The sequence below is a fragment of the Muntiacus reevesi genome, chromosome 1 (assembly GCF_963930625.1).
Source record: "Muntiacus reevesi chromosome 1, mMunRee1.1, whole genome shotgun sequence".
NCBI classification, from domain to species: Eukaryota; Metazoa; Chordata; class Mammalia; order Artiodactyla; family Cervidae; genus Muntiacus; species Muntiacus reevesi.
The window spans coordinates 66,457,850-66,483,869 of record NC_089249.1 but is presented as its reverse complement, the minus strand read 5'-3'; the positions used below and the strand labels follow the sequence as shown (position 1 = coordinate 66,483,869).

At 39.6% G+C, this 26,020-nt stretch overlaps 1 protein-coding gene and 1 non-coding gene across 2 annotated transcripts in view; one reads left to right on the top strand and one right to left on the bottom strand.

Annotated features, from left to right (window-relative positions):
- Positions 1-17,366: 17,366 nt before the first annotated feature.
- Positions 17,367-26,020, bottom strand: part of TMCO1 (transmembrane and coiled-coil domains 1) — a 71,975-nt gene continuing 63,321 nt past the window's right edge. The window contains exon 7 of the mRNA XM_065946503.1: positions 17,367-23,884. Within this exon, the coding sequence (XP_065802575.1) occupies positions 23,786-23,884 (99 nt within the window). The 3' untranslated portion in view covers positions 17,367-23,785. The remainder of the gene's footprint in view (positions 23,885-26,020) is intronic.
- LOC136156678 (U6 spliceosomal RNA) lies at positions 25,274-25,380 on the top strand. The gene has a single exon (XR_010661167.1). It is a non-coding gene; the product is annotated as a U6 spliceosomal RNA (small nuclear RNA).

Here is a 26,020-nt window from a genome sequence, read left to right as displayed (position 1 = left end):
ACCAGGGTTCGTTCCCTGGATCAGGAAGATGCCCTGGAGGAGGGCATGGCAACCCATTCCAGTGTTCTTGCCTGAAGAATCCCATGGACAGAGGAGCCTGGCGGGCTGCAGTCCACGGGGTCGCAGAGTCAGACACGACTGAGCGACTATGCAGCAGCAGCAGTAAGCTTGGTTGGGTTATCAAAGGCAAAGCTAGCAGATGCTTATGGAAGAAAGACATTGATTTCTCTATCATAGAACATGCTAAAGCGTGCAGCAATAATACAGTGGCCCCATAGCGTTAGAAAGAGGCCCCCCAGTGCTTCTGCTCTGACACTCTCACAGGTTAATTTCTCCGTGTTCTTTCAAAGACTGCTCTCCTTTATCTTCTCAGAGCAGCTTCAGACATATGGAGACGTAGCTACCATCTTGTATGCCATAAAAAGCATCCAGACAGTTCTGATGCAAGTGACTCATGTAGTTCTTGAACCACACTCAAAACAACTAAGCTTTGTTTCCAAATTATGACTCTTGGAACACTGATTCTGGAAGATGTTCCTTATTAAAAAAAAAAAAAATTCTACTTAATATATCCTTCTGGAAATTAACAATAATTATTAGCACATTTAGAGCTTAAGTAAGTGCTGCAGTAAAGAAATCTGTTCAAAACAAGTGAGGGAGATTAGAAGTACAAGCTTCCAGTTACAAAATAAGAGTCACAGGAGTATGATGTACAGCATAGGCGATAGAATCAATAACATTGCAATAACTTTGTATGGTAACATATGGCAACCAGTCTTACAGTGGTGATCATTTTATAATGTATAGAAATATCAGATCACTCTGTTGTACACCTGAAGCTAATGTAATATTTTAAGTTGATTATAATTCAATAAAAAATAATAGAAGAAAGAAATTTGTTCAGTGTTATAACCTATGATTTCCCAATCTTATTTGAATGTAGCACTGTTTTTTCAAGTGACAACTGATAAACACTTTGGAAAATGCTTTGAAGTCAAGTTGGGAGATGAGACTTAAAAGTTTAGCAAGTAAGGAGTCTTCGAGTGCAGTGTGTGCTGAGTCGCTTCTGTTATGTCCGATTCTTTGCAATCCCAGACTCTACAGTGCAACAGGCTCCTCTGTAGCAACTCTCCAGGCAAGAATACTAGAGTAGGTTGCCATTCCTTCTTCCAGGGGATCTTCCCTACTCAGGGATCGAACCCACGTCCCTTGTGGCTCCTGCATTGTAGGCAGACTATTTACTTGTGAGAAGCCCCACATTTTTTTAAATTTCATGAAAATTATAAATTTTCCAATCCAAGAAGTCCAATCAAGCTCAAACAGAAGAAATACTAACAAAAGTACATCAACACATGTCCTAACCAAAACTCTAGGAAACTGTGATAAGTACAAGTTCTAAAATAGGTGTTATGGAGTCCTTCTTTGAGGATTATTCAGCTTTTGCAACCTTATTTCACAATCAGGGAGCCCAGGGTTTGTTTTATTTTAACAAATTTTTTTAGGCCAGGATTTCTACAGCTTCTTCAGGATTCTCTCACTTCACAATTTTCAGTTCAGTCACTCAATCATGTGTGGCACTTTGCAATCCCATGGACTATAGCATGCCAAGCTTCCCTGTCCATCATCACCAATTCCCAGAGCTTGCTCAAAATCACATGTATCAAGTCAGAGATGCCATCCAACCATCTCACCCTCTGTCGTCCCCTTCTCCTCCTGCCTTCACTCTTTCCCAGCATCAGGGTCTTTCCCAATGAGTCAGTTTTTTGCATCAGGTGGACAAAGTATTGGAGCTTCACTTCACCATCAGTCCTTCCAAAGAATATTCAGGACTGATTTCCTTTAGGATTGACTGGTTCGATCTCCTTGCAGTCCTAGGGACTCTCAAGAGTCTTCTCCATTACCACAGTCCAAAAGCATTAATTCTTTGGCGCTCAGCTTTCTTTATAGTCCAACTCTCACATCCATACTTGACTACTGGAAAAACCATAGCTTTGACTAGACAGATCTTTGTCAGCAAAATAATGTCTCTGCTTTTTAATATGCTATCTAGGTTGGTGACAGCTTTTCCTCCAATGAGCAAACATTTTTAATTTCATGGCTGCAGTCACCATCTGCAGTGATTTTGGAACCCCCCAAAATATAAAGTCTCTCGCTGTTTCCATTGTTGCCCATCTATTTGCCATGAAGTGATGGGACTGGATGCCATGATCTTAGCTTTTGGAATGTTGAGTCTTAACCCAGTTCTTTCACTGTCATCAAGAGACTCTTTAGCTCCTCTTCACTTTCTGCCGTAAGAGTGGAGTCATCTGCATATCTGAGGTTATTGATATTTCTCCCAGCAATCTTGATTCCAGCTTGTGCTTTATCCAGCCCAGCATTTCACAAGATGTACTCTGTATATAAATTAAATAAGCAGGGTGACAATATACAGTCTTGACGTACTCCTTTCCCAATAGGAACTAGTCCATTGTTCCATGTCCAGTTCTAACTATTGTTTCTTGACCTGCATGCAGATTTCTCAGTAGGCAGGTAAGGTGGTCTGGTATTCTCATCTCTTGAAGAATTTTCCACAGTTTGTTGTGATCCACACAATCAAAGGCTTTAGCATAGTCAATGAAGCAGAAGTAGATGTTTTTTTGGAACTCTCTTACTTTTTCTATGATCCAGTGGATGTTGACAATTTGATCTCTGGTTCCTCTCCCTTTTCTAAATCTAGCTTGAACATCTGGAAGTTCATGGTTCATGTATTGTTGAAGCCTACCTTGGAGGATTTTCAGCATTACTTTACTAGCGTGTGAGATGAATGTAATTGTGTGGTAGTCGGAACATTGAATATTCTTGAGCTATTTTAAATCCTGAAAGATGATGCAATGAAAGTGCTGCACTCAATATGTCAGCAAATTTGGAAAACTCGCAGTGGCCACAGGACTGGAAAAGGTCAGTTTTCATTCCAATCCCAAAGAAAGGCAATGCCAAAGAATGCTCAAACTACCGCACAGTTGTACTCATCTCAAACGCTAGTAAAGTAATGCTCAAAATTCTCCAAGCCAGGCTTCAGCAATACGTGAACTGTGAACTTCCAGATGTTCAAGCTGGTTTTATTTATTTATTTATTCAAGCTGGTTTTAAAAAAGGCAGAGGAACCAGAGGTCAAATTGCCAGCATTCGCTGGATCATCGAAAAAGCAAGAGAGTTCCAGAAAAACATCTATTTCTGGTTTATTGACTACGCCAAAGCCTTTGACTGTGTGGATCACAACAAACTGTGGAAAATTCTGAAAGAGATGGGAATACCAGACCACCTGACCTGCCTCTTGAGAAACCTGTATGCAGGTCAGGAAGCAACAGTTAGAACTGGACATGAAAAAACAGACTGGTTCCAAATAGGAAAAAGAGTACATCAAGGCTGTATATTGTCACCTGGTTATTTAACTTATACGTAGAGTACATCATGAGAAATGCTGGGCTGGAGGAAGCACAAGCTGGAATCAAGATTGTTGGGAGAAATATCAATAACCTCAGATATGCAGATGACACCACCCTTTTGGCAGAGAATGAAGAGGAACTTAAAAGCCTCTTGATGAAAGTGAAAGAGGAGAGTGAAAAAGTTGGCTTAAAGCTCAACATTCAGAAAACTAAGATCATGGCATCTGGCCCCATTACTTCATGGCAAATAGATGGGGAAGCAGTGGAAGCAGTGTCAGACTTTATTTTTCTGGGCTCCAAAATCACTGCAGATGGTGATTGCAACCATGATATTAAAAGACGCTTATTCCTTGGAAGGAAAGTTATGACCAACCTAGACAGCATATTAAACAGCAGAGACATTATTTTGCCAACAAAGGTCTGTCTAGTCAAGGCTATGGTTTGTCCAGTGGTCATGTCTGGATGTGAGAGTTGGACTGTGAAGAAAGCTGAGCGCCGAAGAATTGATGCTTTTGAACTGTGGTGTTGGAGAAGACTCTTGAGAGTCCCTTGGACTGCAAGGAGATCCAACCAGTCCATCATAAAGCAGATCTGTCCTGGGTGTTCATTGGAAGGACTGATGCTGAAGTTGAAATTCCAATACTTTGGCCACCTCATGCGAAGAGTTGACTCATTGGAAAAGAGCCTGATGCTGGGAGGGACTGGGGGCAGGAGGAGAAGGGGACGACAGAGGATGAGATGACTGGATGGCATCACTGACTCGATGGGCATGAGTTTGAGCAAACTCCAGGAGTTGTTGATGGACAAGGAGGCCTGGTGTGCTATGATTCATGGGTCCCAAATAGTCAGACACGACTGATAAACTGAACTGACTGAACTAAACATTCTTTGGCATTGCCTTTCTTTGGGATTAGAATGAAAACTGACCTTTTCCAGTCCTGTGGCCACTGCTGAATTTTCCAAAGTTGCTGGCATATTGAGTGTAGCACTTTCACAGCATCATCTTTTAGGATTTGAAATAGCTCAACTGGAATTCCATCACCTCCACTAGCTTTATTCATAGTGATGCTTCCTAAGGCCCCCTTGGCTTCACTCTTCAGGATGTCTGGCTTTTGGTGAGTGATCACACCATTGTAGTTATCTGGGTCATGAAGATCTTTTTTGTAGAGTTCTTGTGTGTATTCTTGCCACTCTAATATCTTCTGCTTCTGTTAGGTACGTACCATTTCTGTCCTTTATTGTGCCCATCTTTGCATGAAATGTTCTCTTGGTAACTCTAATTTTCTTGAAGAGATCTCTTAGTCTTTTGCATTCTATTGTTTTCCTCTATTTCTTTGCACTTATCACTGAGGAAGGCTTTATTATCTCTCCTTGTAATTCTTTGGAACTCTGCATTCATATGGGTATATCTTTTCTTTTCTCCTTTGCCTTCCACCTCTCTTCTTTTCTCAGCTATTTGTGAGGCCTCCTCAGATAACCGTTTTGCCTTTTTTCATTTCTTTTTCTTGGGGATGGTTTTGATCACAGCCTCCTATAAAATGTCATGAACCTCTGTCCACAGTTCTTCAGGCACTCTGTCTATCAGATCTAATCCCTTGCATCAATTTGTCACTTACACTGTATAATCATAAGGGGTTTGATTTAGGTCACACCTGAATGGTCTATTGGTTTTCCTCGACTTTCTTCAATATAAGTCTAAATTTTCAATAAGGAGTTCATGATCTGAGTCATGATTATATAACAGTCAGCTTCTGGTCTTGTATTTTCTGACTGTATAGAGCTTCTCCATCTTTAGATGCAAAGAATGTAGTCAATCCGATTTCAGTATTGACCATCTGGTGATGTCCATCTGTAGAGTCATCTCTTGTGCTGTTGTTACAAAGCATTTAATCTATGTGCTTTTATTCAGTTCCATGTGCCAGGGTCCATACTCAGAGTTCTTCGATAGAGTTGTTGATCCATTTCAGCATGCTGCTTCCTTGCCCTCAAGGTTCTCTTTCTCAAATTAATGGTAGTTGCCTTGAAACCATCTGAAAGTATTGGAAATTGAAATGAACTTTTTGTCTGACTAGATGTCTTAATGAGAGGCTTCTAAGCAGCAAGTCTTGTCTCTTGCTATTTATGGTACTGAAGCAGTTGGTTTATTAATTTACAAGGTCCAAAATTTCTGGGCTCTTTATTCCCTTATTCTGCCTGCAAACCAGTAGATTCTGGTCTGAGCACATTTCTACTTTGTAATGCTTAGATAAAAACAGCAAGCAGCATTACAAATAATAAATGCTGGAGAGGGTGCTGAGAAAAAGGAACTTTCTACGCTGTTGATGGGAATGTAAATTAATACAGGCACTGTGGAGAACAGCATGGAGTTTCCTTTAAAAAAAAGAGCTACCACATGATTCAGCAATCCTATTCCTGGACATATATATAGAGAAAATCATCATTTCCAAAGTTACATGCACCCCAATGTTCATTGCAGCACTATTCACAATAGCCAGTATACAGAAGAAAGCTAAATGTCAACATATGAGTCCAGAGATGAATGGATAAAGAAGATGTAGTATATTTATAGGATGGAATACTATTCAACCATAAAAAGAATGAATTAAAGTCATTTGTAGCAACATGGATGGATATAGAGATTATCATATAATTATGATATTGCTATGTGTAGAATCTTAAAAAAGAGAAAAAGAGGAAATTCCCTGGTGATCTAGTGGTTAGGATTCTGCAATGCTTCCACTGGAGGGGGAGTGATTCAATCCCTAGTTGGGGAACTAAGATCCCACAGGTTGGGGAACAAGATCCCCCTGTAGTAAAAGAAAAAAAAAGATACAAAGGAACTTATATACAAAACAGAAGTAGACCCACAGACATAACAAACTTATATAACAAACCAAAGAGAAAAGGGGGGGTGATACAAATTAGGAGCTTGGATTATCATATAGCACCCTACTATATATAAAATAAATAACCAAAAGCACCTACTATATAGCATGAGGAACTGTAGTCAGTATTTTGTACTAAGTGAAAAGAATCTGAAATATACATATATATAATTGAACCACTGTGCTATACACCTCAAACTAACATAACATTGTACATCAACTATACTCCAATTTTTTTTTAATTTAAAAACTTTGGGCAACTCATACATTCTGGATCATTCCAACCACCTTCCCTTACACTACTGGCACAGTAAGAATTGTGTCTGCCTTTCAAGTTATCACAGCATCAGTTCTACCAAAAGCTCTGCCATGGCAGAAGAGGAGCCGCTGTATTTTCAGCCCGTGATACCAGTTTTCAACTTCCTGCTATGCATCTACTAAGCCAATGCCTGTATTTTATTTTTCTATTTTATTTGTCACACCAGCGCAGCTTGTAGCATTTTAGTTCCCTGACCAGGGATCAAACCCTGGCCCTTGGCAGTGAAAGCAAGGAGTTCTAACCACTGGACTGCCAGAGAATCCCTAGGTGTTTATCACTCCACTTCAAGGTACTGATTTCTCTATTGTGTGTTAGTCACTCAGTCATGTCCAACTCTTTGCCATCCCATGAACCGCAGCACGCCAGGCCTCCCTGTCCATCACCAACACCCGGAGTCCACCCAAACCCATGTCCATTGAGTCAGTGATGCCATCCAACCATCTCATCCTCCGACGTCCCCTTCTCCTCCTGTCCTCAATCCCTCCCAGCATCAGGCTCTTTTCAAATGAGTCAGCTCTCCTTATCAGGTGGCCAAAGTATTGGAGTTTTGGCTTCAGCATCAGTCCTTCCAATGAACACCCAGGACTGATCTCCTTTAGGATGGACTGGTTGGATCTCCTTGCAGCCAAAGGACTCTCAAGAGTCTTCTCCAGCACCACAGTTCAAAAGCATCAATTCTTCTGCACTCAACTTTCTTCAGGGAAACCATAGCCTCTGCTCAAGAGAGTTGTGAATTACCATGTATTACCACATGCATGTATGTAATCATATTTATGTTTCCCTCATGAGAAAGTCAGGTTTCTAGTTACCATGGCGGAGGTATTCTGTGATAAAGCTGAGGCTGCAGCAATGTCTAAGCAAAGAGCAGGGCGTCAGAGGACTCGATGGACAGGAAAGGGGAAACAGAAGGAAGAAGGGCTTGGCTGCAAAGAGATGGGCAATAAGAGAAGAAACACTGGTCGGTCGGCCAGTAGGTAAGGGGAAACTTTATGGGTCCACTTGCTGTCGTTCTCTCCTATTTTACCAAGTCAAGTCAAGTTACCAAGTAAAGGAAGAAACAAGTCTCTTGGGGGTATTGTTGTTATTGTTTTTTTTTTTTTTGGAAGCACATTGAGAGGTTTGAGGAGTGGTGGAAAGAGAGTCTAGGAGGGGGAGAAAGGTCATACTTGCCACGCGTTTATGAGATCTATGCCTTGATGCTCAACTTCAGGGAGCCTCCCACTAGCCCTATTTGAGCACCCATTCTAGAATCTTCTCAGTGTGTGGTCCCTTATAATGCAGAGGGGCCCGGAGGCTCCAAGGACAACAGCAACTCATTTTTCTGCAGAGCCTGCAGAACCCATTCTTACCACCCGGTGGCACACACACATAAGTCTGCGGAAAGAATAAAGTTAGACAAGGAGAAAAAGCAGACACGGCAAAGAAGGAATCCAGGAGTGAGGTCCACGGATTCAAGTATCTATTGCCTTTTCCGGAGTGCCCAGACTTGAGGCTGGATTCTTGGTCAAGATGGGAAGAAATACTTTTGTATCTGTCCTTATGCTCAGTCGCTCAGTCGTGTCTGACTCTGTGACCCTATGGGCTGCAGGCTCCGCTGTCCATGGGATTTATGAGGTAAGAGTACTGGCGTGGGTTGCCACTTCCTTCTCCAGAGGATCTTCCTGACCCAGGCATCGAACCCACGTCTCCTGCATTGCAGGCAGATTCTTTACCCTGAGCCACCTGGGAAGCCATCCCTGCATCAGGTGGCAGCTAATAGCAAGATACAGAATAAGAGACGTTGATGACCCATTCAGGGCCATGTCGCCCCCTCGGGCAGCCCAGTTTTACCTTGAATGGCCTTCCTGAATCATTATCCATATTCTTAACTATTTGTATCCCACACAAAGCCATTTCTCCCTTTCCCCAGGCTTAAAGATCCTGGATTTTGTTCCAGCGTATAACTCCTTTGCCACATAACTAGGGCAATCATGAGCAGGCTAAGCCAACCAGGACTGTCTTATTCCCTCTGGCACTGATGGACTTGGGGGTGAGAATGTGACCCAGCTCCAGCCAATGAGCACTACAGAAGCCAGGAATCTAATAAGAAAAGATTTCCCAGCTCTTAAAAAAATCCCCAGTATGAAAGTTGGACAGCCTAATGTAAATCAATAAAGTTAGGACACACCCTCACACCATGCACAAAAATATACTCAAAATGGGTTAAAGCCTTAAACATAAGACATGCCACTATAAAACTCGTAGAAGAGAGCATACACAAAACATTCTCTGACATAAACTATACCAATATTTTCTTAAGTCAGTCTCCCAAGGCAATAGGAATAAAAGCAATAAAATAAAATAAACAAATGGAACCTAATCAAACTTATGAGCTTTTTCACAGCAAAAGAAACCATAAAAAAAAAAAACCTGAAAGACAACCCACAGAATGGGAGAAACTATTTGCAATGATGCAACTGACAAGGGCTTAATCTCCAAAATATACAAACAGCTCATACAGCTCAACAGCAAAAAAACAGCCCAATCAAAAGATGAGCAGGAAACCTTAATAGACATTTCTTAAAAGAAGACATACAGATGGCCAAACAGGCACATGGAATGATGTTCAATGTTGCTAATTATTAAAGAAATGCAAATCAAAACTACAAAGAGGTATCACCTCACTCCAGCCCGAATGGCCATCATCAAAAAGTCTACCAGTAACAAATGCAGGAGAGGGTATGGAGAAAAAAAGAACCCTCCTACACTCTTTGTAGGAAAATAAGTTGGTGCAGTCACTGTGAAAAACAGTGTGGAAGTGCATCAGAGAACTAAAAATAGAACTACTATAGGACCCAGCAATCCCACTCCTGGGCATATACCTGGACAAAACTATAATTCAAAAAGATACATGCACCCTTGTGTTCATAGAAACACTATTCACAATAGCCAAGACATGAGAACAATGCAAATATCCACTGACAGATAAATGGATAAATAAGATGTGGTACATATATGCAACAGAATATTACTAAGCCATAAAAAGAATGAAATAATGCCATTTCTGGCAACATGAGTGCAACTAGAGATGCTCATACCAAGTGAAACAAGTCAGAGAGAGAAAGACAAACACCATATGATATCCCTTATGAAAGTGAAATTTTTACTCAGTCATGTCTGACTCTTTGCAACCCCATGGACTATAGCCTGCCAGGCTTCTCTACCTATGGAATTCTCCAGGCAAGGATGTGGAGTGGGTAGCCATTCCCTTCTCCAGGGAGAAGGGAATCAAACTTAAGAGCTTTTTCACAGCCAAAGAAACCATAAAAAAAACAAAACAAAAAACCCTGAAAGGCAACCCACAGAATGGGAGAAACTATTTGCAATGATGCAACTAACAAGGGCTTAATCTCCAAAATATACAAACAGCTCATACAGCTCAACAGCAAAAAAACAACCCCCAGGTAATATCTAGCATTGCAAATGGATTCTTTACCGTTGCCCAAGCCACCAAGGAAGCCCGATCTAAAACATGACAGAAGTGAACCTATCTCCAAAACAGAAACAGACTCGCTGACATAGAGAGCAGACCTGTGGTTGCCAAGGAGAACAGGGGGATGAAGAGGGATGAACCTTGAGTCTGGGGTTGGTAGATGCAAACCATTATATTTAGAATGGATAAATAACAAAGCCCTACTGTATATCCAAACTACTGGGATAAACCAGAACAGAAAAGAATATAAAGGATGTATATATGTGTATAACTGAGTCACTTTTCTGTACAGCAGAAATTAGCACAACATTGTAAATCAACTACACTTCAATAAAAGAAAAAAAAAGGAGAGAGAGAAAAGCCCTGATGCAATAAGAGCTTTCATTCTTTTTCCCAACAATATGGAAAAGTTTGTCTAAGCAAGGAAGAGGTTTATCAGAAAGTCAAAGAAAGGCGAAGGGGAAGAAAGTGAAAGAGGAGAAAGAGGATCCTTCTGCTTTTAGGGGGTGGGAGCTGGGGAGCAGTGAAAACAGGGATGTTCCCGGACATGGGTAAGCAGCTGTGAAGGCCCCGTGCTGCTTCAGAGCTGAGCCTGGGCCAGGGCTGTGGCCTCTCCCCATCCCCTCCGCTTCCATTTCCCAGCTCTCCTCATGTGGGTATGTGGGGAGCCTCAGCACTGGTGGAGAACAAGCTGAGCAGGGGCTGGCCCCGCAGAGCCCCTCTTGCCTCTCCCCTATTCTAGTTGCTTCTGGGGTGCACGGTGCAGAGTCCCACCGTGAGGCTCCAGGCATCCATGGACCCCGGTGCCACACGTGAGCTCAGCCAGTACTTAAGTTACTCCGTCAGCCTTTAAACAAATCCACGTTCCTCTCATCTAAAAACAACAGTCCTCTTCCACGCTAGCCGTGTGTGTGTCCACTGCAGACCTGTGGGTCTCCTTCCTTCAGAACCAGGCTGACGGGAAAATGGCACACCCGCTGCCTCTGCTCCTTCACCTCACATTCACTCCCTAATCCACTGTCCTCCCCCTGCCACTCTGTTGAAGCCTCTTTGAAAAATGGTGTCTTTTTTAATTGGAGGACAATTGCTTATCAATATTGTATTTGGTTTCTGGACAAGGTGTTAATAATCTCCATCCTGCCAAATTCAATGGATGTTCTTCTGATGTTTTCATAGTGACAATTATTGTGTGTGGCATTTGACTCTATTAACCACTTACTCATTTGTTCAGTAAATGTTCATTAAGACTCAACCATACAGCAGTCATTGTTCTAGGTTCTGAAGATACATTAGATACATTAGTGATAAAATAGTCCTAAATGCCTATGTTCGTGAAGCATATATTCTAGTGGGAAGAGATGGGCAGTAAAATAAATCAATAAGAAAGTTATGTGGTACATCAGAATGTGTCAAAAGAAAGTGCTATGGTACATCAGAGGTGTATGGAGAAAAGTGAAGCACAAAATATGATAGAGTGCTAGAATGATTTGAATGTAGTGTTTTAAGTAATGGGGCCAGAGAAGGGCTTACAGAGATGATCCTTGAGCCAAGAAATTAAAAAAAAAAAAAAGAAAGTGTCCATGCAGAAAACTAGGGGGAAGACTTTTCAGACCGAGGGGAAAGCAAGTGCAGAGGCGCTGAGGTAGAGTGTGCTCTGAGTACAGAGAAAAGTCTGGAAGGCCCTCTGTCAGGATAGGAATGAATGACAGAGAGAGAACAATACGGGAAGCTGTCAGAGAGTGAGGAGAGGTGGTGGGGCTGGGGAGAGGCAGGAGGAGGGGAGGACACATTTGTAGAGTCCAGTAGGATCTTTGCAAAGACTCTGGACTTTACCCTGAGTTGGGAAGTGTTATGGGTTGAACTGTGTCCCCTGGAAAAGAGATATATTGGGGTCCTAACTCCGTTACCTCAGAATATGACCTTATTTAAAGATAGGGTCTTTACAGAGATATCCAGTTATTAATAAAATGATGACATTAGGGTGGGCCCTGATCAGGAAGATCCCCTGGAGAAGGGAGTGGCAACCCACTCCAGTATTCTTGCCAGGAGAATTCCATGGACAGAGGAGCCTGGCAGACTATAGTCCATGGAGTCAAAAAGAGTCGGACACAACTGAGTGACTAACAAACACTTTCACTTTAATCCTATATGACTGTATCCTTTAAAAAAAAAAAAAAAAAAGGAGAAATTTGGACACAAAGACAAGATAGGCACATAGAGAGAAGGCCTTGTGAAACACGATTTATGTTGCCACAAGCCAAGAAACTACCAGAAGTTAGGAGAAAGTCCTCGAACATGTGCTTCCCTAGTGTCTTCAGGGGGAACATGGCCCTGCCCATGCTTTGATCCTGGATTTCGGACATGACTGAAGCAACCGAGCATGCTTCAATGCATGCATGCTTTGTAAATAGGTATTCTTTTGATACCCACTGACCTCACCAGAATGGAACTCCATGGAAGTATAACCATGTATGTTTTTGATAACCACAGTGTCCTGGCCCCCAAAAGGTATTTAATACACACGAGAGGAACGGATGTCTTCCTAACTTGTCCATAGGCTTTCCCTTCTTAATCTCTGTTCACCCTGTACCAGAGTGAGCTTAAAATGGAAATCTGATCATGAACATTCCCTTCTTGTAATCGATGGCTTGTGTTTAGCTGTGCTTGTTGCTCAGTCATGCCTGACTCTCTGCAACCCCGTGGCCCACAGTATGCCAGGCTCCTCTATCCATGGGATTTCCCAGGCAAGAATACCAGAGTGGGTGGCCATTGCTTACTCCACGGGATCTTCCCAACCCAGGGATTGAACCCACGTCTCCTGCATTGGCAGGCAGATGTTTTTTTTTTTTTACCACTCAGTGGCTTAGAGTTTCCAAACTAAACTGTTAACTGGTCAGGAATTCACTTTCATGGCTTGCCAGTTCCTTGGGCATCCCAAGGCTTTGGTCACCCCAAACTACCTACTCTTTCTTGCCTCCTTCCTTCCTTGTACATTATTTTTTCAGTCTCCAGTGGTTTTCCTTCCAATTGTTTACCAGCCAACTCTACTAATTACTTCAGAATTTGGTTCTTGTCGCCTCTTTCCAAACCCCTTCTTTGACTGTGTTAGATATCCTCCTCTATGTCCTAGAACACATTATGTTCGTCTCTGCTTGCCACACTTGGTTGAGTCAATCAAACGCTACCCCATCGATACTGTAAGCTCTTTGAAGGCAGGGCTTTTGCTTTTGCTTTTTGCTAGCCTGTTCCTTCAAACAGAATCAAGGGTCTCCTCTCCATGTAGCTACCTCTACTGCAATATACACCACAGTCAGTAGTGTTGTTCATCCTTGCTTCTAGAGGATATTGACTATGTGTTACTAATCCCCGCAGCTCCCTGGTGCTGTTGAGCTGCTCTGATGTGACTGACGAAAATCACATTGGGGAGGTGATATTCACACTGTTGGAACCTTTAAGGATTGAGTATTACAGAGTTATACAGATTATGACCTATCTGTAGTCATGTACTTTTTTGAGACCAGACCTAATAGTATTTTATTTTGAAGACTGATGGGTGTTTTTTTAAACCTTTTTTGTGTATCAATAAATCCTATCTACTGAGATAAGCAAGAAATTGGTTTATTTTTTATTGGAAGATAAGATTTTTAATTATCTTATGGATATGGGGTACAACCAAGATTAGAAGGAAATGAAACTTGTTCATCCACAAGTCTAGTGCTTTTTATCAGCAAGATTTCACTAAACACAGTTAAAGCTTTTAGGCAAATGAACTTCAGAAATCTTGAGTTATATTACAAGTTGATGATTAAAGGGGAAGAAAAACAAATTGTCCAATGATTGCTTAGTATCTACAGAAATAAAACAAATGACCATTGTACTTAATGCTCCCTATTAATGTTCCCTTATAATTTACAAAGTGTATATCTCTTCCTCATTTCATCTCCATAAGTTTTGTGAGGAGCAGCATACTGAAGGAATTATCACCCTCTTTCGTTAGATAAGGTAGCTGATGCGGTAGTCACAAACTGTCTGTTGTTTGACCATAAAATCCTACTCACCTCACCTTTGTAGCCACTATGTTCCCAGTCTTGCAAAAAGATGGCACTGTGTGCATGCTTGGTGGATGGGTGAATGAATGTATGTAATTATATCTTGACATTAATTTCAGGTTCCTCTGTTTTCTCATCTTCCAGAAAGTGTCATTCCATCATCCCAGCGTATTTGAGGAAAGAACTCATACTCTGGCCAAAGTCTTTCTAGGAACTTGATTGTTCTTCATTTTAAAGACCCAATTACTGATTAACATAATATAGTCAGAAAGTCTTAGATGAGCCCAACAATATCTAATTTGAGCAGTGTTCTCTATTGCCCCAAATTTCCTAATTCAAGTTCTAAAAAGATCTTTCTTTCTCTGTGTCTTGTCTTTTTGGGGCTTTCTTGTTTTTTTCTTCTTTTTCAAACTTCCTGGTACCACCTACTAGTAGGTCATAAAAATTAATAGCTTGAGACCCAAATTTTTTGTACAAACAGCATCTTTATAGATTAAATAGAAAAACTGATGTGGACATGGAGAACAAACAAAATTTTAGAGGGATCTCTTCAGCATGCTTTTTAAATGGCATTTTTATATTTTAAATATCACCCCTGAGTCAAGGGATATAAATGGAAATAGGGAAGCCAGTGGAATTTCCATTTTCCTGCCCAAGCTGAGTTTACTGTTTATATCTGAGTATTCTTGGAGCAGTGTTACCAAAAAAGAGCAGAATTGCATTCAAAGAATGTAACCAATGTTTTTGAAAAATGAAACAGTATGAAATCATCAAAGACCATACAGGAGGTAAACACTGTCTCAGAAACATTGTCTCGGAAACTTCAGTGTATGGGTTGCATACTGGTATTCCTTACCATGGACTGTGGTCAAAATAAATTTCAAAATCACTGCTCTAAAGTTATCATCTTATTTTGCTTAAAAATGTGAAATTTCCTCTAGAATGGAACGGTCTGTCACCAGCTTAAGCAGGCTTCAGGCTTTTTCAACCTTCTTGATATGATCTCTATTTACGATCAATGACTGTTCAGTAAATGGCTGCAGCATTAATTACAAACCTAAAAATCACATGTATAAAACAGGCCCTTGATTATATTCACAAACAGCCATATGGGTCATGGATCCAAATATAATTTTCTGAATTTAAATATGTGTTTAGCTTCCCATCTGCAGAAAGCAGCCATTCAAAATATCATCTGTGATAAGCCATAATGGGAAAGAATATGAAAAAGAATGTATATATTTGTATAACCGAATCACTTTGCTATGCATCAGAAAATAACACCTTGTAGATCAACTACTTCAGTAAAATATGTTTAAAAAATAAAAATTATTTAAAAGCAATTTTGAAATTAAAAAACAAAACAAACTGTATCTTAGACTTACATTTATCCTCTGTGACAGCTGGCCAATTTCCTAATTGATTTAATAATTTTAAAAGTTCTTCTAAGATTCACAAAGTCTTATGAATATGTACCATTCAGATGGTGAAATAGGAATATGGGAAAGGTTTTTAAAAACAGAGGGAAAAGAGATAGTGACAGTCACTTAAATAATACTCCCTGGGAAGCCCAGCTTGCTTTACACGAAGACATTTTGCATACAGGGTACAAGTCCAGCAGGATTCCAGCTCAGCAGTCTCATACTGTGGATCCAATGGAGTGAGCCTACTGGGTGCTCTGTAGGCTGACAGCAAGAACGAGTATCCATCCATACTCTGAAAGAGTGTGGATCCTGAAGCCTAAGGTTCTTTCTGGTTCTGCCACTTATTGTGATCTTGGAAACACCATAACATCTCATAACCTGATTTGTCACATATAAAATCCGAATAATACAAAGATATCCTGTCTCCCTTACAGGATTGCTGTGTTTGAAGAGCAAATGTTTTCAAGATGCCAGGCATAAAGTCAGTTGCTTTATATAACCCATCAGAAACACTGTGAGGGAAAAACCCAAGTGGCTGATGTGACTAGAACCAGTAATCTGTAGGTTAATCTAAAAAGCTAATTACAGAATCATGAAAAAAAAATTCTTACGCACTTCAGAAACTTTTATTTTAACTTATAACACATATATACCTCTTTACTTTTGATGCAGAGCCAAGGCCTTTTCCCTGAATATGAATCTATTGCTTGGAGTCTCATTATTATTATTTGTATATAACAAACCCATAATGTATCACCTCTTGTTTGATTCACTATGATTGGCTCATTTATTTCAAAAAAATCTTTTCCTTGTTTTCCATGAATATTTTATAGTAATAAACAACAAAATCAAATATATGCAACTCAGAGCTTTCAAATATTGGAAGAATTGAAACAAAATTTAGCTTTTAAAATCAATTTATTTTTCTATTTTGTTTTTTTTGGCCATGCTATGTGGTAAGCAGGATCTCAGTTCCTCAACCAGGGATTGAACCCAAGCCCCATGAAGCTGAAGTGCAGACTCTTACCACTGGACTGCCAGGGAAGTCCCTAAACAGAATTTGTGATAATGAAAATTCCATGTTGTGTGGTTATGCATTCTTAAAATGTTTATAAGACCAAAATGTATTGCCTCTGGGGACTTCACTGGTGGCCCAGTGGCTAAGACTCCATGCTCTCGGTGCAGGGGGCCCAGATTCCATCTCTGGTCAGGGAACTAGATTGCATATGCCACAACTAAGACCCAGTGCAGCCAAATAAATAAAATAAATATTTTAAAAAATGCATCACCTCATTTCCAGTTTTGCTATGTTTAAAGTGAGGTATGGGCTAAATAAAACACTAAGAATTAATATGAGTACCGAATCCTTCTAAACTTTTATTACTTCTTTTTTAGTTCCTGAAATTTTACCCATATGTAAGTCAAAGCATTTATTTTTAGCAATTTGCTTTTATTGATTCATTTCAAACCATTCAAATTAGTTTTCATGGACACAATTCTTTTTTGCATTCATATTTCTTTAATTTACATAATACTCAGTCAACATAAATAAAATTAACAAGTAAAATGAATAATGTTTTACAATTCCCTGACAAGAGCTAAAGTGCATAAGCGCAGCTGATAGCATCCAATGTGCTGTGGGCAGCGGGCAGCAGGCTTTTCAGAGGGAACTAAGAAAATCTAGCTGGAGATTCAGAGAAGTGATGGTGGACATGAGAGTTTTAGTCAGAGTACTCATCTCATTTTTCAGATTAGGCCATTGAAAGTTAAGACATTTGCCCTTTTTTTTTCCTTTAAAAATTTTTAAAAAAATTTATTATTTAACTGAAGGTTAATGGGTGTGCCTATGACGGATTCTAGTCAATGTTTGACAGAAAACAACAAAATTCTGTAAAGTAATTAGCCTTCAAGAGATTTGCCCATTTTTTATAAGTGACTTGTATATGAAATGCTCAAACAGATACAGGGAAAAGAAACCTAATATGACCACATAGAGACCAGAGAAAACCTTTAGGAGGAGGAGATGCTTAAGCTGAGTTGAGAAGAAATGAGAAAATCAGGCCAATAAAAGGAAGAACATTCCAGGCAGAGAAAACACAGGTAGTAAAGTTTTAAAAGAATGTGAAAAATGCAGAATTTAAAAAATAAATCTGCTTGACTGGAGCCTAGGATATAGGCAAGAAGAGGATAGGAGAGGGGTTGATCCTAGGGGTGAGAGGGGCTGGAGATCCAGGACAGGATGATTTCCTATGCTAAATAGCTTGAGTTTACTTACAGGCTACTGGGAGCCAGTGGACAATTCTCCTTGGAGAAGCAGAATAATTAGGTTTATATTTTAGAAAGGTAATTTGCCTTTACAGGGTGAATGATGGAGCAGAGCCAGGAGAGACCTGAACAATGAAGACTACCTGGGAGGCTGTTTCAGAGAAATTAAGGAGACAGTGATGAGGGCATGAAAAAGTGAAAGCATCAGTCACTCAGTCACATCCAACTCTCTTCAACCCCCTAGACTACAGCTAATCAGGCTCCATCCATGGAATTCTCCAGGCAAGAATCCTGGAGATGGTAGCCACACCCTTCTCTAGGGGATCTTCCCGACCCAGGGACTGAACCAAGGTCTCCCACATTGCAGGCAGATTCTTTATCATTTGAGCCACCAGGGAAGACATGAATGAGAAACTGAAAAAAGAAACTATTCCTATAATTTGAAATCTCCATAATCTATGAACCTGCAGTGAGATGTATTTTAAAGAATCCCCTTACCACAAAAAAACTTCAATTATTTTTCAGTAATTATATTGTTGATTGGTAGTAACACTAGTATTGATACTCTGAGACTTTTGGGTGGATATTGTGGGATTATACTAATGACTAATTATATGGTATTACATCATTTTTAGCAATGAAAACTGGTATTCTTAGCATGAGAATTAAAAGACATAGGTCAAAGAGATTAGGGGAAAACTGTGGCCCTGAATTTAAGTGGGACATAGAATATTGGCATAAACTCATGATGTATTTTATCTTAAAACAACAGAACTTATTACTTATCTTAGTCTACAAAAAAAGGCCTAGTAACCCAGCCTCAAGGAGAATCTTTAATGCTATGATTGCATTCTTCAAATACCAGTCTCCATTAAAAAGAAACGGGCCTCCCTGAAGAAAGCATTGCCTTCCAGTCTGGCAGGAAATGTGAGGTGATACTGAAACATCCTATCCCTTAGCAAGGATGCCACCAGTGAATACTAGGGTCATGTCAAACAGCCCCAGAAGCCAACTTAAAAAAGGCTCTCACTAGCCAAAAATAGGACAATTTGAGCATCTACAAGAAAAATAACTTCAGTGAATTGAAGTGAAGCAAGTATGTCTAAACCTATGAACTACACACAAACCCACACACCTTGTGCACCCCGGGAAAATCGTAGTAAACAGCTCATTATTTTGAAAACTAGATAATCATGCATTTATTCTGCTTTCCCTAAAAAATTTAACCCTGTGCAAACAAAGAGTAGATGAAGGGACATTTCTATCTATAGAGGTATTTTACCTAATAAATGAAGGGATACTAGAATATTATAACTTTTCAATCCCTAATTATTAGTAATTAGTGATTAGCAAAGCTGTTAACATTACAAAAAGAGACTATCAACAGTGTGTAAAACAGGCATCCAAGCAACAAAATTCAAACTGAGAGAAAGTTTACAGGGAAACAGTTCAGTTTCCTCAACAAGCAAATTGCAAGGCAGGACTGAGGTATGCTGCAGGAAAATAGCAAAGAATGAGTGAGCAAGTGATTGAATCTGAAATTTAGGTTATATTCCCTAACTTAACTTCTAAGAGATACTACAGGTAACTCTTAGGAGAAGTATTCAAGGACATATAGGTGGGTTTCAATTTATGTTTATTATTTTAATTAAATGTAGTGAAAATATTGTGATCCACACAGTCAAAGGCTTTGGCATAGTCAATAAAGCAGAAATAGACTGTGTGGATCACAATAAACTGTGGAAAACTCTGAAAGAGATGGGAATACCAGACCACCTGACCTGCCTCTTGAGAAACCTGTATGCAGGTCAGGAAGCAACAGTTAGAACTGGACATGGAACAACAGACTGGTTCCAAATAGGAAAAGGAGTATGTCAAGACTGTATATTGTCACCCTGCTTATTTAACTTATATGCAAAGTACATAGTGAGAAACGCTGGGATGGATGAAGCACAAGCTGGAATCAAGATTACTGGGAGAAATATCAATAACCTCAGATATGCAGGTGACACCACCCTTATGGCAGAGAGTGAAGAGGAACTTTTTAAAAAGCCTCTTGATGAAAGTGAAAGAGGAGAGTGAAAAAGTTGGCTTAAAACTCAACATTCAGAAAACTAAGATCATGGCATCCGGTCCCATCACTTCATGGCAAATAGATGGGGAAACAGTGGAAAAGTGGCTGAATTTAATTTTCTGGGCTCCAAAATCACTGCAGATGGTGATTGCAGCCATGAAATTAACAGACGCTTACTCCTTGGAAGGAAAGTTATGGCCAACCTAGACAGCATATTAAAAAGCAGAGACATTACTTTGTCAACAAAGGTCTAGTCAAAGCTACGGTTTTTCCAGTGGTCATGTACGGATGTGAGAGTTGGACTATAGCGAAATCTGAGCCCTGAAGAATTGATGCTTTTGAACTGTGGTGTTGGAGAAGACTCTTGAGAGTCCCTTGGACTGCAAGGAGATCCAACCAGTCCATCCTAAAGGAGATCAGTCCTGGGTGTTCACTGGAAGGACTGATGTTGAAGCTGAAACTCCAATACTTCGGCCACCTGATGCAAAGAGTTGACTCACTGGAAAAGACCCTGATGCTGGGAAAGATTGAGGGCAGGAGGAGAAAGGGACGATAGAGGATGAGATGGTTGGATGGCATCACTGATTCAATGGACATGGATTTAGGTGGACTCCAGGAGTTGGTGATGGACAGGGAGGCCTGGCATGCTGCTGTTCATGGGGTCACAAAGAGTCGGACACGACTGAGCGACTGAACTGAAGTGAAAATATACTCTATTAAATTTAATGATACTTTCCCATATATTATTGCATAAGTTTTTCTCAACACTATTAAAATTCCCTAAGCATATTTCTTTAAAAATTGCAAAGCAAGAAATGAAGAGAGATGGTGGGGAGGTAAAATGTGAGTGGACTTTAAATCAGCCAACATCAGTGTCACCTTGGAATTTGTTAGAAATGCAAATTCTCAAGCTCTATTTAGAAACTCTGCAATGGGGCTCAGGGGACTGCTGTTTAACAAGACTTCCAGGTGATTCTAATGTATTCTAGTTTGAGAACCACTACAATAGACGAGATTTACAACACTTATCAACCAACTGAAATATGGCTATCTAATATTTGGTCCAGATTAAAAAAAATGTAAAAAAATTTAACATTTATCCTATCAAAGAATTGCTAAATTTTTAAAGTGTGAAAATGGTACTGAGATATAGAGATATAAATGTACGTATATCTTTTTTAAATCTTGAAATCTGAGTAAAAAATACAATGCCTAAGATTTTAGAATAATGTAAGAAAAACAGAAGCAAGCAAGGGTAGACCTAACACTGGTCACGAATGTCATCTCCATTAACTTGGTGATAGTCTGGATTTAGAGTCCTCCAAATGAGTAGTCTTAAAAATTTTTCGGGGCAAGTAACTAAAAAAAACAAAAACAAAAAAACAAACTAAGGGCGAGGTTCAAACAGGCCTTAAAATCTCCTTGAATTTACATTCCTGTGATGTGACAGCTTTGTTTCCTCTGTATACAGCCTTGCTATTGCTTCCTTTTAGGAATAGGGTGAACAGATGTTATCTCTTTTCCTTCTTTCTCCCTTTTTACTTTTTCCTCTTATTTATCCTCTTCCACTGAAATTTACTTTATAAAAACCTCAACATCCATTAGAACTATGACTAGAAAGCATCAGTTTCAAAACCTAAGAGGGTGGGTGGTAAGATGAACTGTGTATTTTCATTTTTCCAGGTGATGGCAGAATTTTGAGTGTGGTTTCTTCTAAGTTTTATTTTAGATATTCCATCATTTGTCATTGTTATTATGATCATCAGCTTGTCACCCTCTTAATTTTTATTTTGCCTGGAACAGTCAGTGACATGGAGAAAAGACGATTAGAAGTCATCACCATCCACTATCAGGCAGCTTTCTTGACAAGTGTTAGTCGCTCAGTTGTGTCCAACTCCTTTGCAACCCCATGAACCACAACCAGCCAGGCTCCTCTGTCCATGGAATTCTCCAGGCAAGAATACTAGAGGGGCTTGCCATCTCCTTCACCAGGGGATCTTCCAAACCCAGGGATCAAACCTGCATCTCCCGTGTCTCCTGTATTGGTAGGCAGATTCTTTAACTGTCTGAGCCACCAGGGAAGCCCCCTTTTCTGATAACGGTAGCCTTGAAACAGAGATTTCAGCTGCATTTCATCTGCATTTAATGAGTCCCTGCAGTGCTCTCTCCCACCCATGTGATGCGATGGCTTTGAGGAAAGAAGAACAAAAAAAGACAAAGCCCCAACTTTGGATCTCATATCTTCTGAGGAGATAAGGTAAAGTGATGGGAACAGACTCACCACATAGTATATGGGGAAGTTATAAAACAACACAGCATTTGAGAGCTTGGGCTAGATGACTTTTAACTGCTTGGGTTCAAATCCTAACTCCGCCACTCACTAGCTATGTGATGCTGATCAAGTTATTTAACCCCTCTTGCCTCAGTTTCTTCATCTGTTAATTGAGTGTGAGAACAGTATAACCTTGTGGTGTTGTCTTGAGATAATCCCTAAACTAGATAATCCATAAAATGTTTAACTTTATCCATAGATTTTATCAATTTCTGTGCTGACCATTGTTGCTTATATCCCACACCTTTTCCCTGGTATTCTGTTTTTGTCTCTGAAAATACATCCTTTAACAGTTCAACTATCTTGGATACCATAGCTGTCAAAATACTGTCCACAGCTGTGCCTCCAAACTTATGGTTTAGCTGTACATAGAACTCTAGGTTGATAATTATTTTGTCCAGCTTTGAAAATATTATCCCATAGTCTTCTGGATTTTATTCAATTGAAAAGTCTGCTGTTGGTTTACCAGCTGTGACTTTCTCACTGGTAGAAAACATGCATCTAAGAACACTACTGATAAATGTAAATATTTAAGTAACTAGAGCTATCACTCCGCATAGGATTTCCAATTCCACAGATTAGGGAAGAAGACCATGGTATAAGCATTCTCTCATCCTTTATAAAGAAGTCCGGCAGGAACTGAAGGCCATTGTGACTACAAGGAGGCTCTGCAAATTAACCACATGCACCTATAAACTTGCCTCCAGGGGGAGAACTAAGAGTGGGATCAATTTGAATCTTCTCAAGAACCCAACGGATTGTACTGGGGTATGAAGGAAACTGCTGAGGAGCTCCATTGTTATACTCCCCTGAGTTACTACTTTCCTTTCTTTCATGCTTTCCAATTCCTGTAACAGGGCAACTTTATTTTTAAGCATATGAAGCAAGAGTGATAAAATATTACTCTCAAACACTGCCCCATGGTGAGGGGAAGGGGAGGAAAAGAACAAAAACAAAAACTGCACTGCCCCTTTCTGGCCAACGTTTACCCTTATGTTCAGATTACTAAAAATACGTATCTAGAAATAAGGCAAATCAAAACAGATGTCTCCTTGGAGATGAAATAAGTAAATCTAGCCTCTTTTATTAGATCTTGGGTCATATATTTGGCTTAAAAAAAACACACACACAACATATAGTTTCAATTAAGAATTATATAAACTAAATTTTTCTTCTAGATCTCAAAATGCTAATGGAGAGCCAACTTCCACGATACGTGGCACACAGCACATACTAGAGAGCTGACCCCACAGAAATATTCATGTAAGCAAAATACGAATTTCTCAATACATAAACATCACCTGAGCTTATTTAATCAACACACTTGTTTAAAAAAAAATTAATCTGTGACCAAAAGCACTATCACGTTTGTTAGGTACCGTTCTTATTCAAATTACACCCCCAAAAAAGCCTAAAAATAACTCAAATGTAGAAATTAGCCCAAGTGCTAAGGCTGCCTATGGCTCCTGCTGTAAAATAATTGCTGGGTCTGATTTGGATATCTGAAAAGAATGACATAAATATAGGGTTCTTCTTGATTTCAAGAGAACTTCCCAGAAGGAGGCGGAGGGCCAAGAAATCCACCTGCCTGCTTGGTGGCAGCTCGTGAAGGGGCAAGGCCAAGAATCTTCTGGATGTTCTGTGAAGGGAACAGAATAAAAACTGGGTTTCAGTATGAGATACAGAGAAAAGTACTTAAAACACAGCTTATAAAGAGAAGCCTTACAAATAAAAAGTACCGAACCTAAAATAGAATGATCACTACTGTGTTACTTTTCTGCCTTTTCTGAGTCTCATAGCTGAATTCAGTCATTATTACAACACGTGAAGCTAAAACGAATCAGTATCAACTTCTTCAAATAAGTGAAAGAATTAAGAACCCTGCAAAGTAATCTGAGTCCAGAATCCACCTGTATTTTTAGCACAGCCCCTCATCTTTTACAGCTGTCTCACTTAAATCTAATTCAGTAGGTTTTTTTTTTTAGGAACTCAACTTTATCAAACTAGAACTCATAAAAAATTATTTTTATGCTCAGATTTCATCAGTTAATATATAACATTAAATTAAATCACATAAATATAACAATGAGTAAAACTAACACAAACAGTTTGGGAATAAACACAATTGGCTCTTGAAGGGCAAGGACTCAACTAGTGGGAGCAGAGAGGTGCAGGCATTCTGAAGAGCAGTCAGGAGTGGACGGTGTGATGTGGGGAGGAACTGCTTTGCTTTAAAGGTGGAAGAAAGAGGTACATGAATTTGGAGGGGTATGTAAAGGTCAGTTAGGATTTTGTACAGCATTTGTAAGAGGGAAAAACCTTAAAGATATCTAATTATGCTTGCTAATTCTTTCATTTAATATTTGAGAAATCAATGAAAACCTGGAAGACTAGGAAGGCCTGTCCAAAATTACTGATAAAGTCCCACAAGCCTCAAAGCATGGGCATAGAGAAATAAATACTAAAAAGAAATCTAAAAACAAGAAGAAAAACAACCATTAGTAGTTAGGTAAGTTTTCCTCAGTAAAGCTGGAGAATGTTTGTATTACTTTCATAATAAAAGTAGCTCCTTCATGCCCTCTTTAAAAATCCATCGCACAAAGCAGTAAGAAGACCAAATAACAGAATGCCACTCCTATTTAATCAGTAAGTATTCCCTGACCACATACAATGTATCCAGCAAACGAAAGCATGATGGGAAATTACTTTAAAGATAAAATCTAAAATAAGACATTACAGAATTAGCTACTGATAAACACATTTGTCTAACTAACAAATACAATAATATAATCTAGACAAAATGTACAAAGCATCCTTGCTCAGTTATTCTGTAGAGACAAGGGTCAATTAAGTGAGTCCTTATCATTTTAGAGATAAAGACCAATGTAAAAACCTCTGGTGCCCTTTAAATCACAGGTTTACTGTGATTTAAAGAAGACAAGTCAAAGGAAAATAGGAAATATTTCAAATGGCAGACTGAAAGGACAGACTGTTGACAATCTCATTATCAATTAAAAACATATGAATGGTGCTCACTTCGGCAGCACATATACTAAAATTGGAACGATATGGAGAAGATTAGCATGGCCCTTGCGCAAGGATGACACGCAAATTCGTGAAGCGTTCCATATTTTTTATAAAACTCCTAGAGGAGACCATAGGCAAAACACTCTCCGACATGAATCACAGCAGGATCCTCTATGACCCACCTCCCAGAATATTGGAAAGAAAAGCAAAAATAAACAAATGGGACCTAATGAAACTTAAAAGCTTTTGCACAACAAAGGAAACTATAAGCAAGGAGAAAAGACAGCCCTCAAATTGGGAGAAAATAATAGCAAATGAAGAAACAGACAAAGGATTAATCTCAAAAATATACAAGCAACTCCTGAAGCTCAATTCGAGAAAAATAAATGGCCCAATCAAAAAATGGGCCAAAGAACTAAACAGACATTTCTCCAAAGAAGACATACAGATGGCTAACAAACACATGAAAAGATGCTCAACATCACTCATTATCAGAGAAATGCAAATCAAAACCTCAATGAGGTACCATTACACGCCAGTCAGGATGGCTGCTATCCAGAAGTCTACAAGCAATACATGCTGGAGAGGGTGTGGAGAAAAGGGAACCCTCTTACACTGTTGGTGGGAATGCAAACTAGTACAGCCACTATGGAAAACAGTGTGGAGATTTCTTAAAACACTGGAAATAGAACTGCCATATGACCCAGCAATACCACTTCTGGGCATACACACTGAGGAATCCACATCT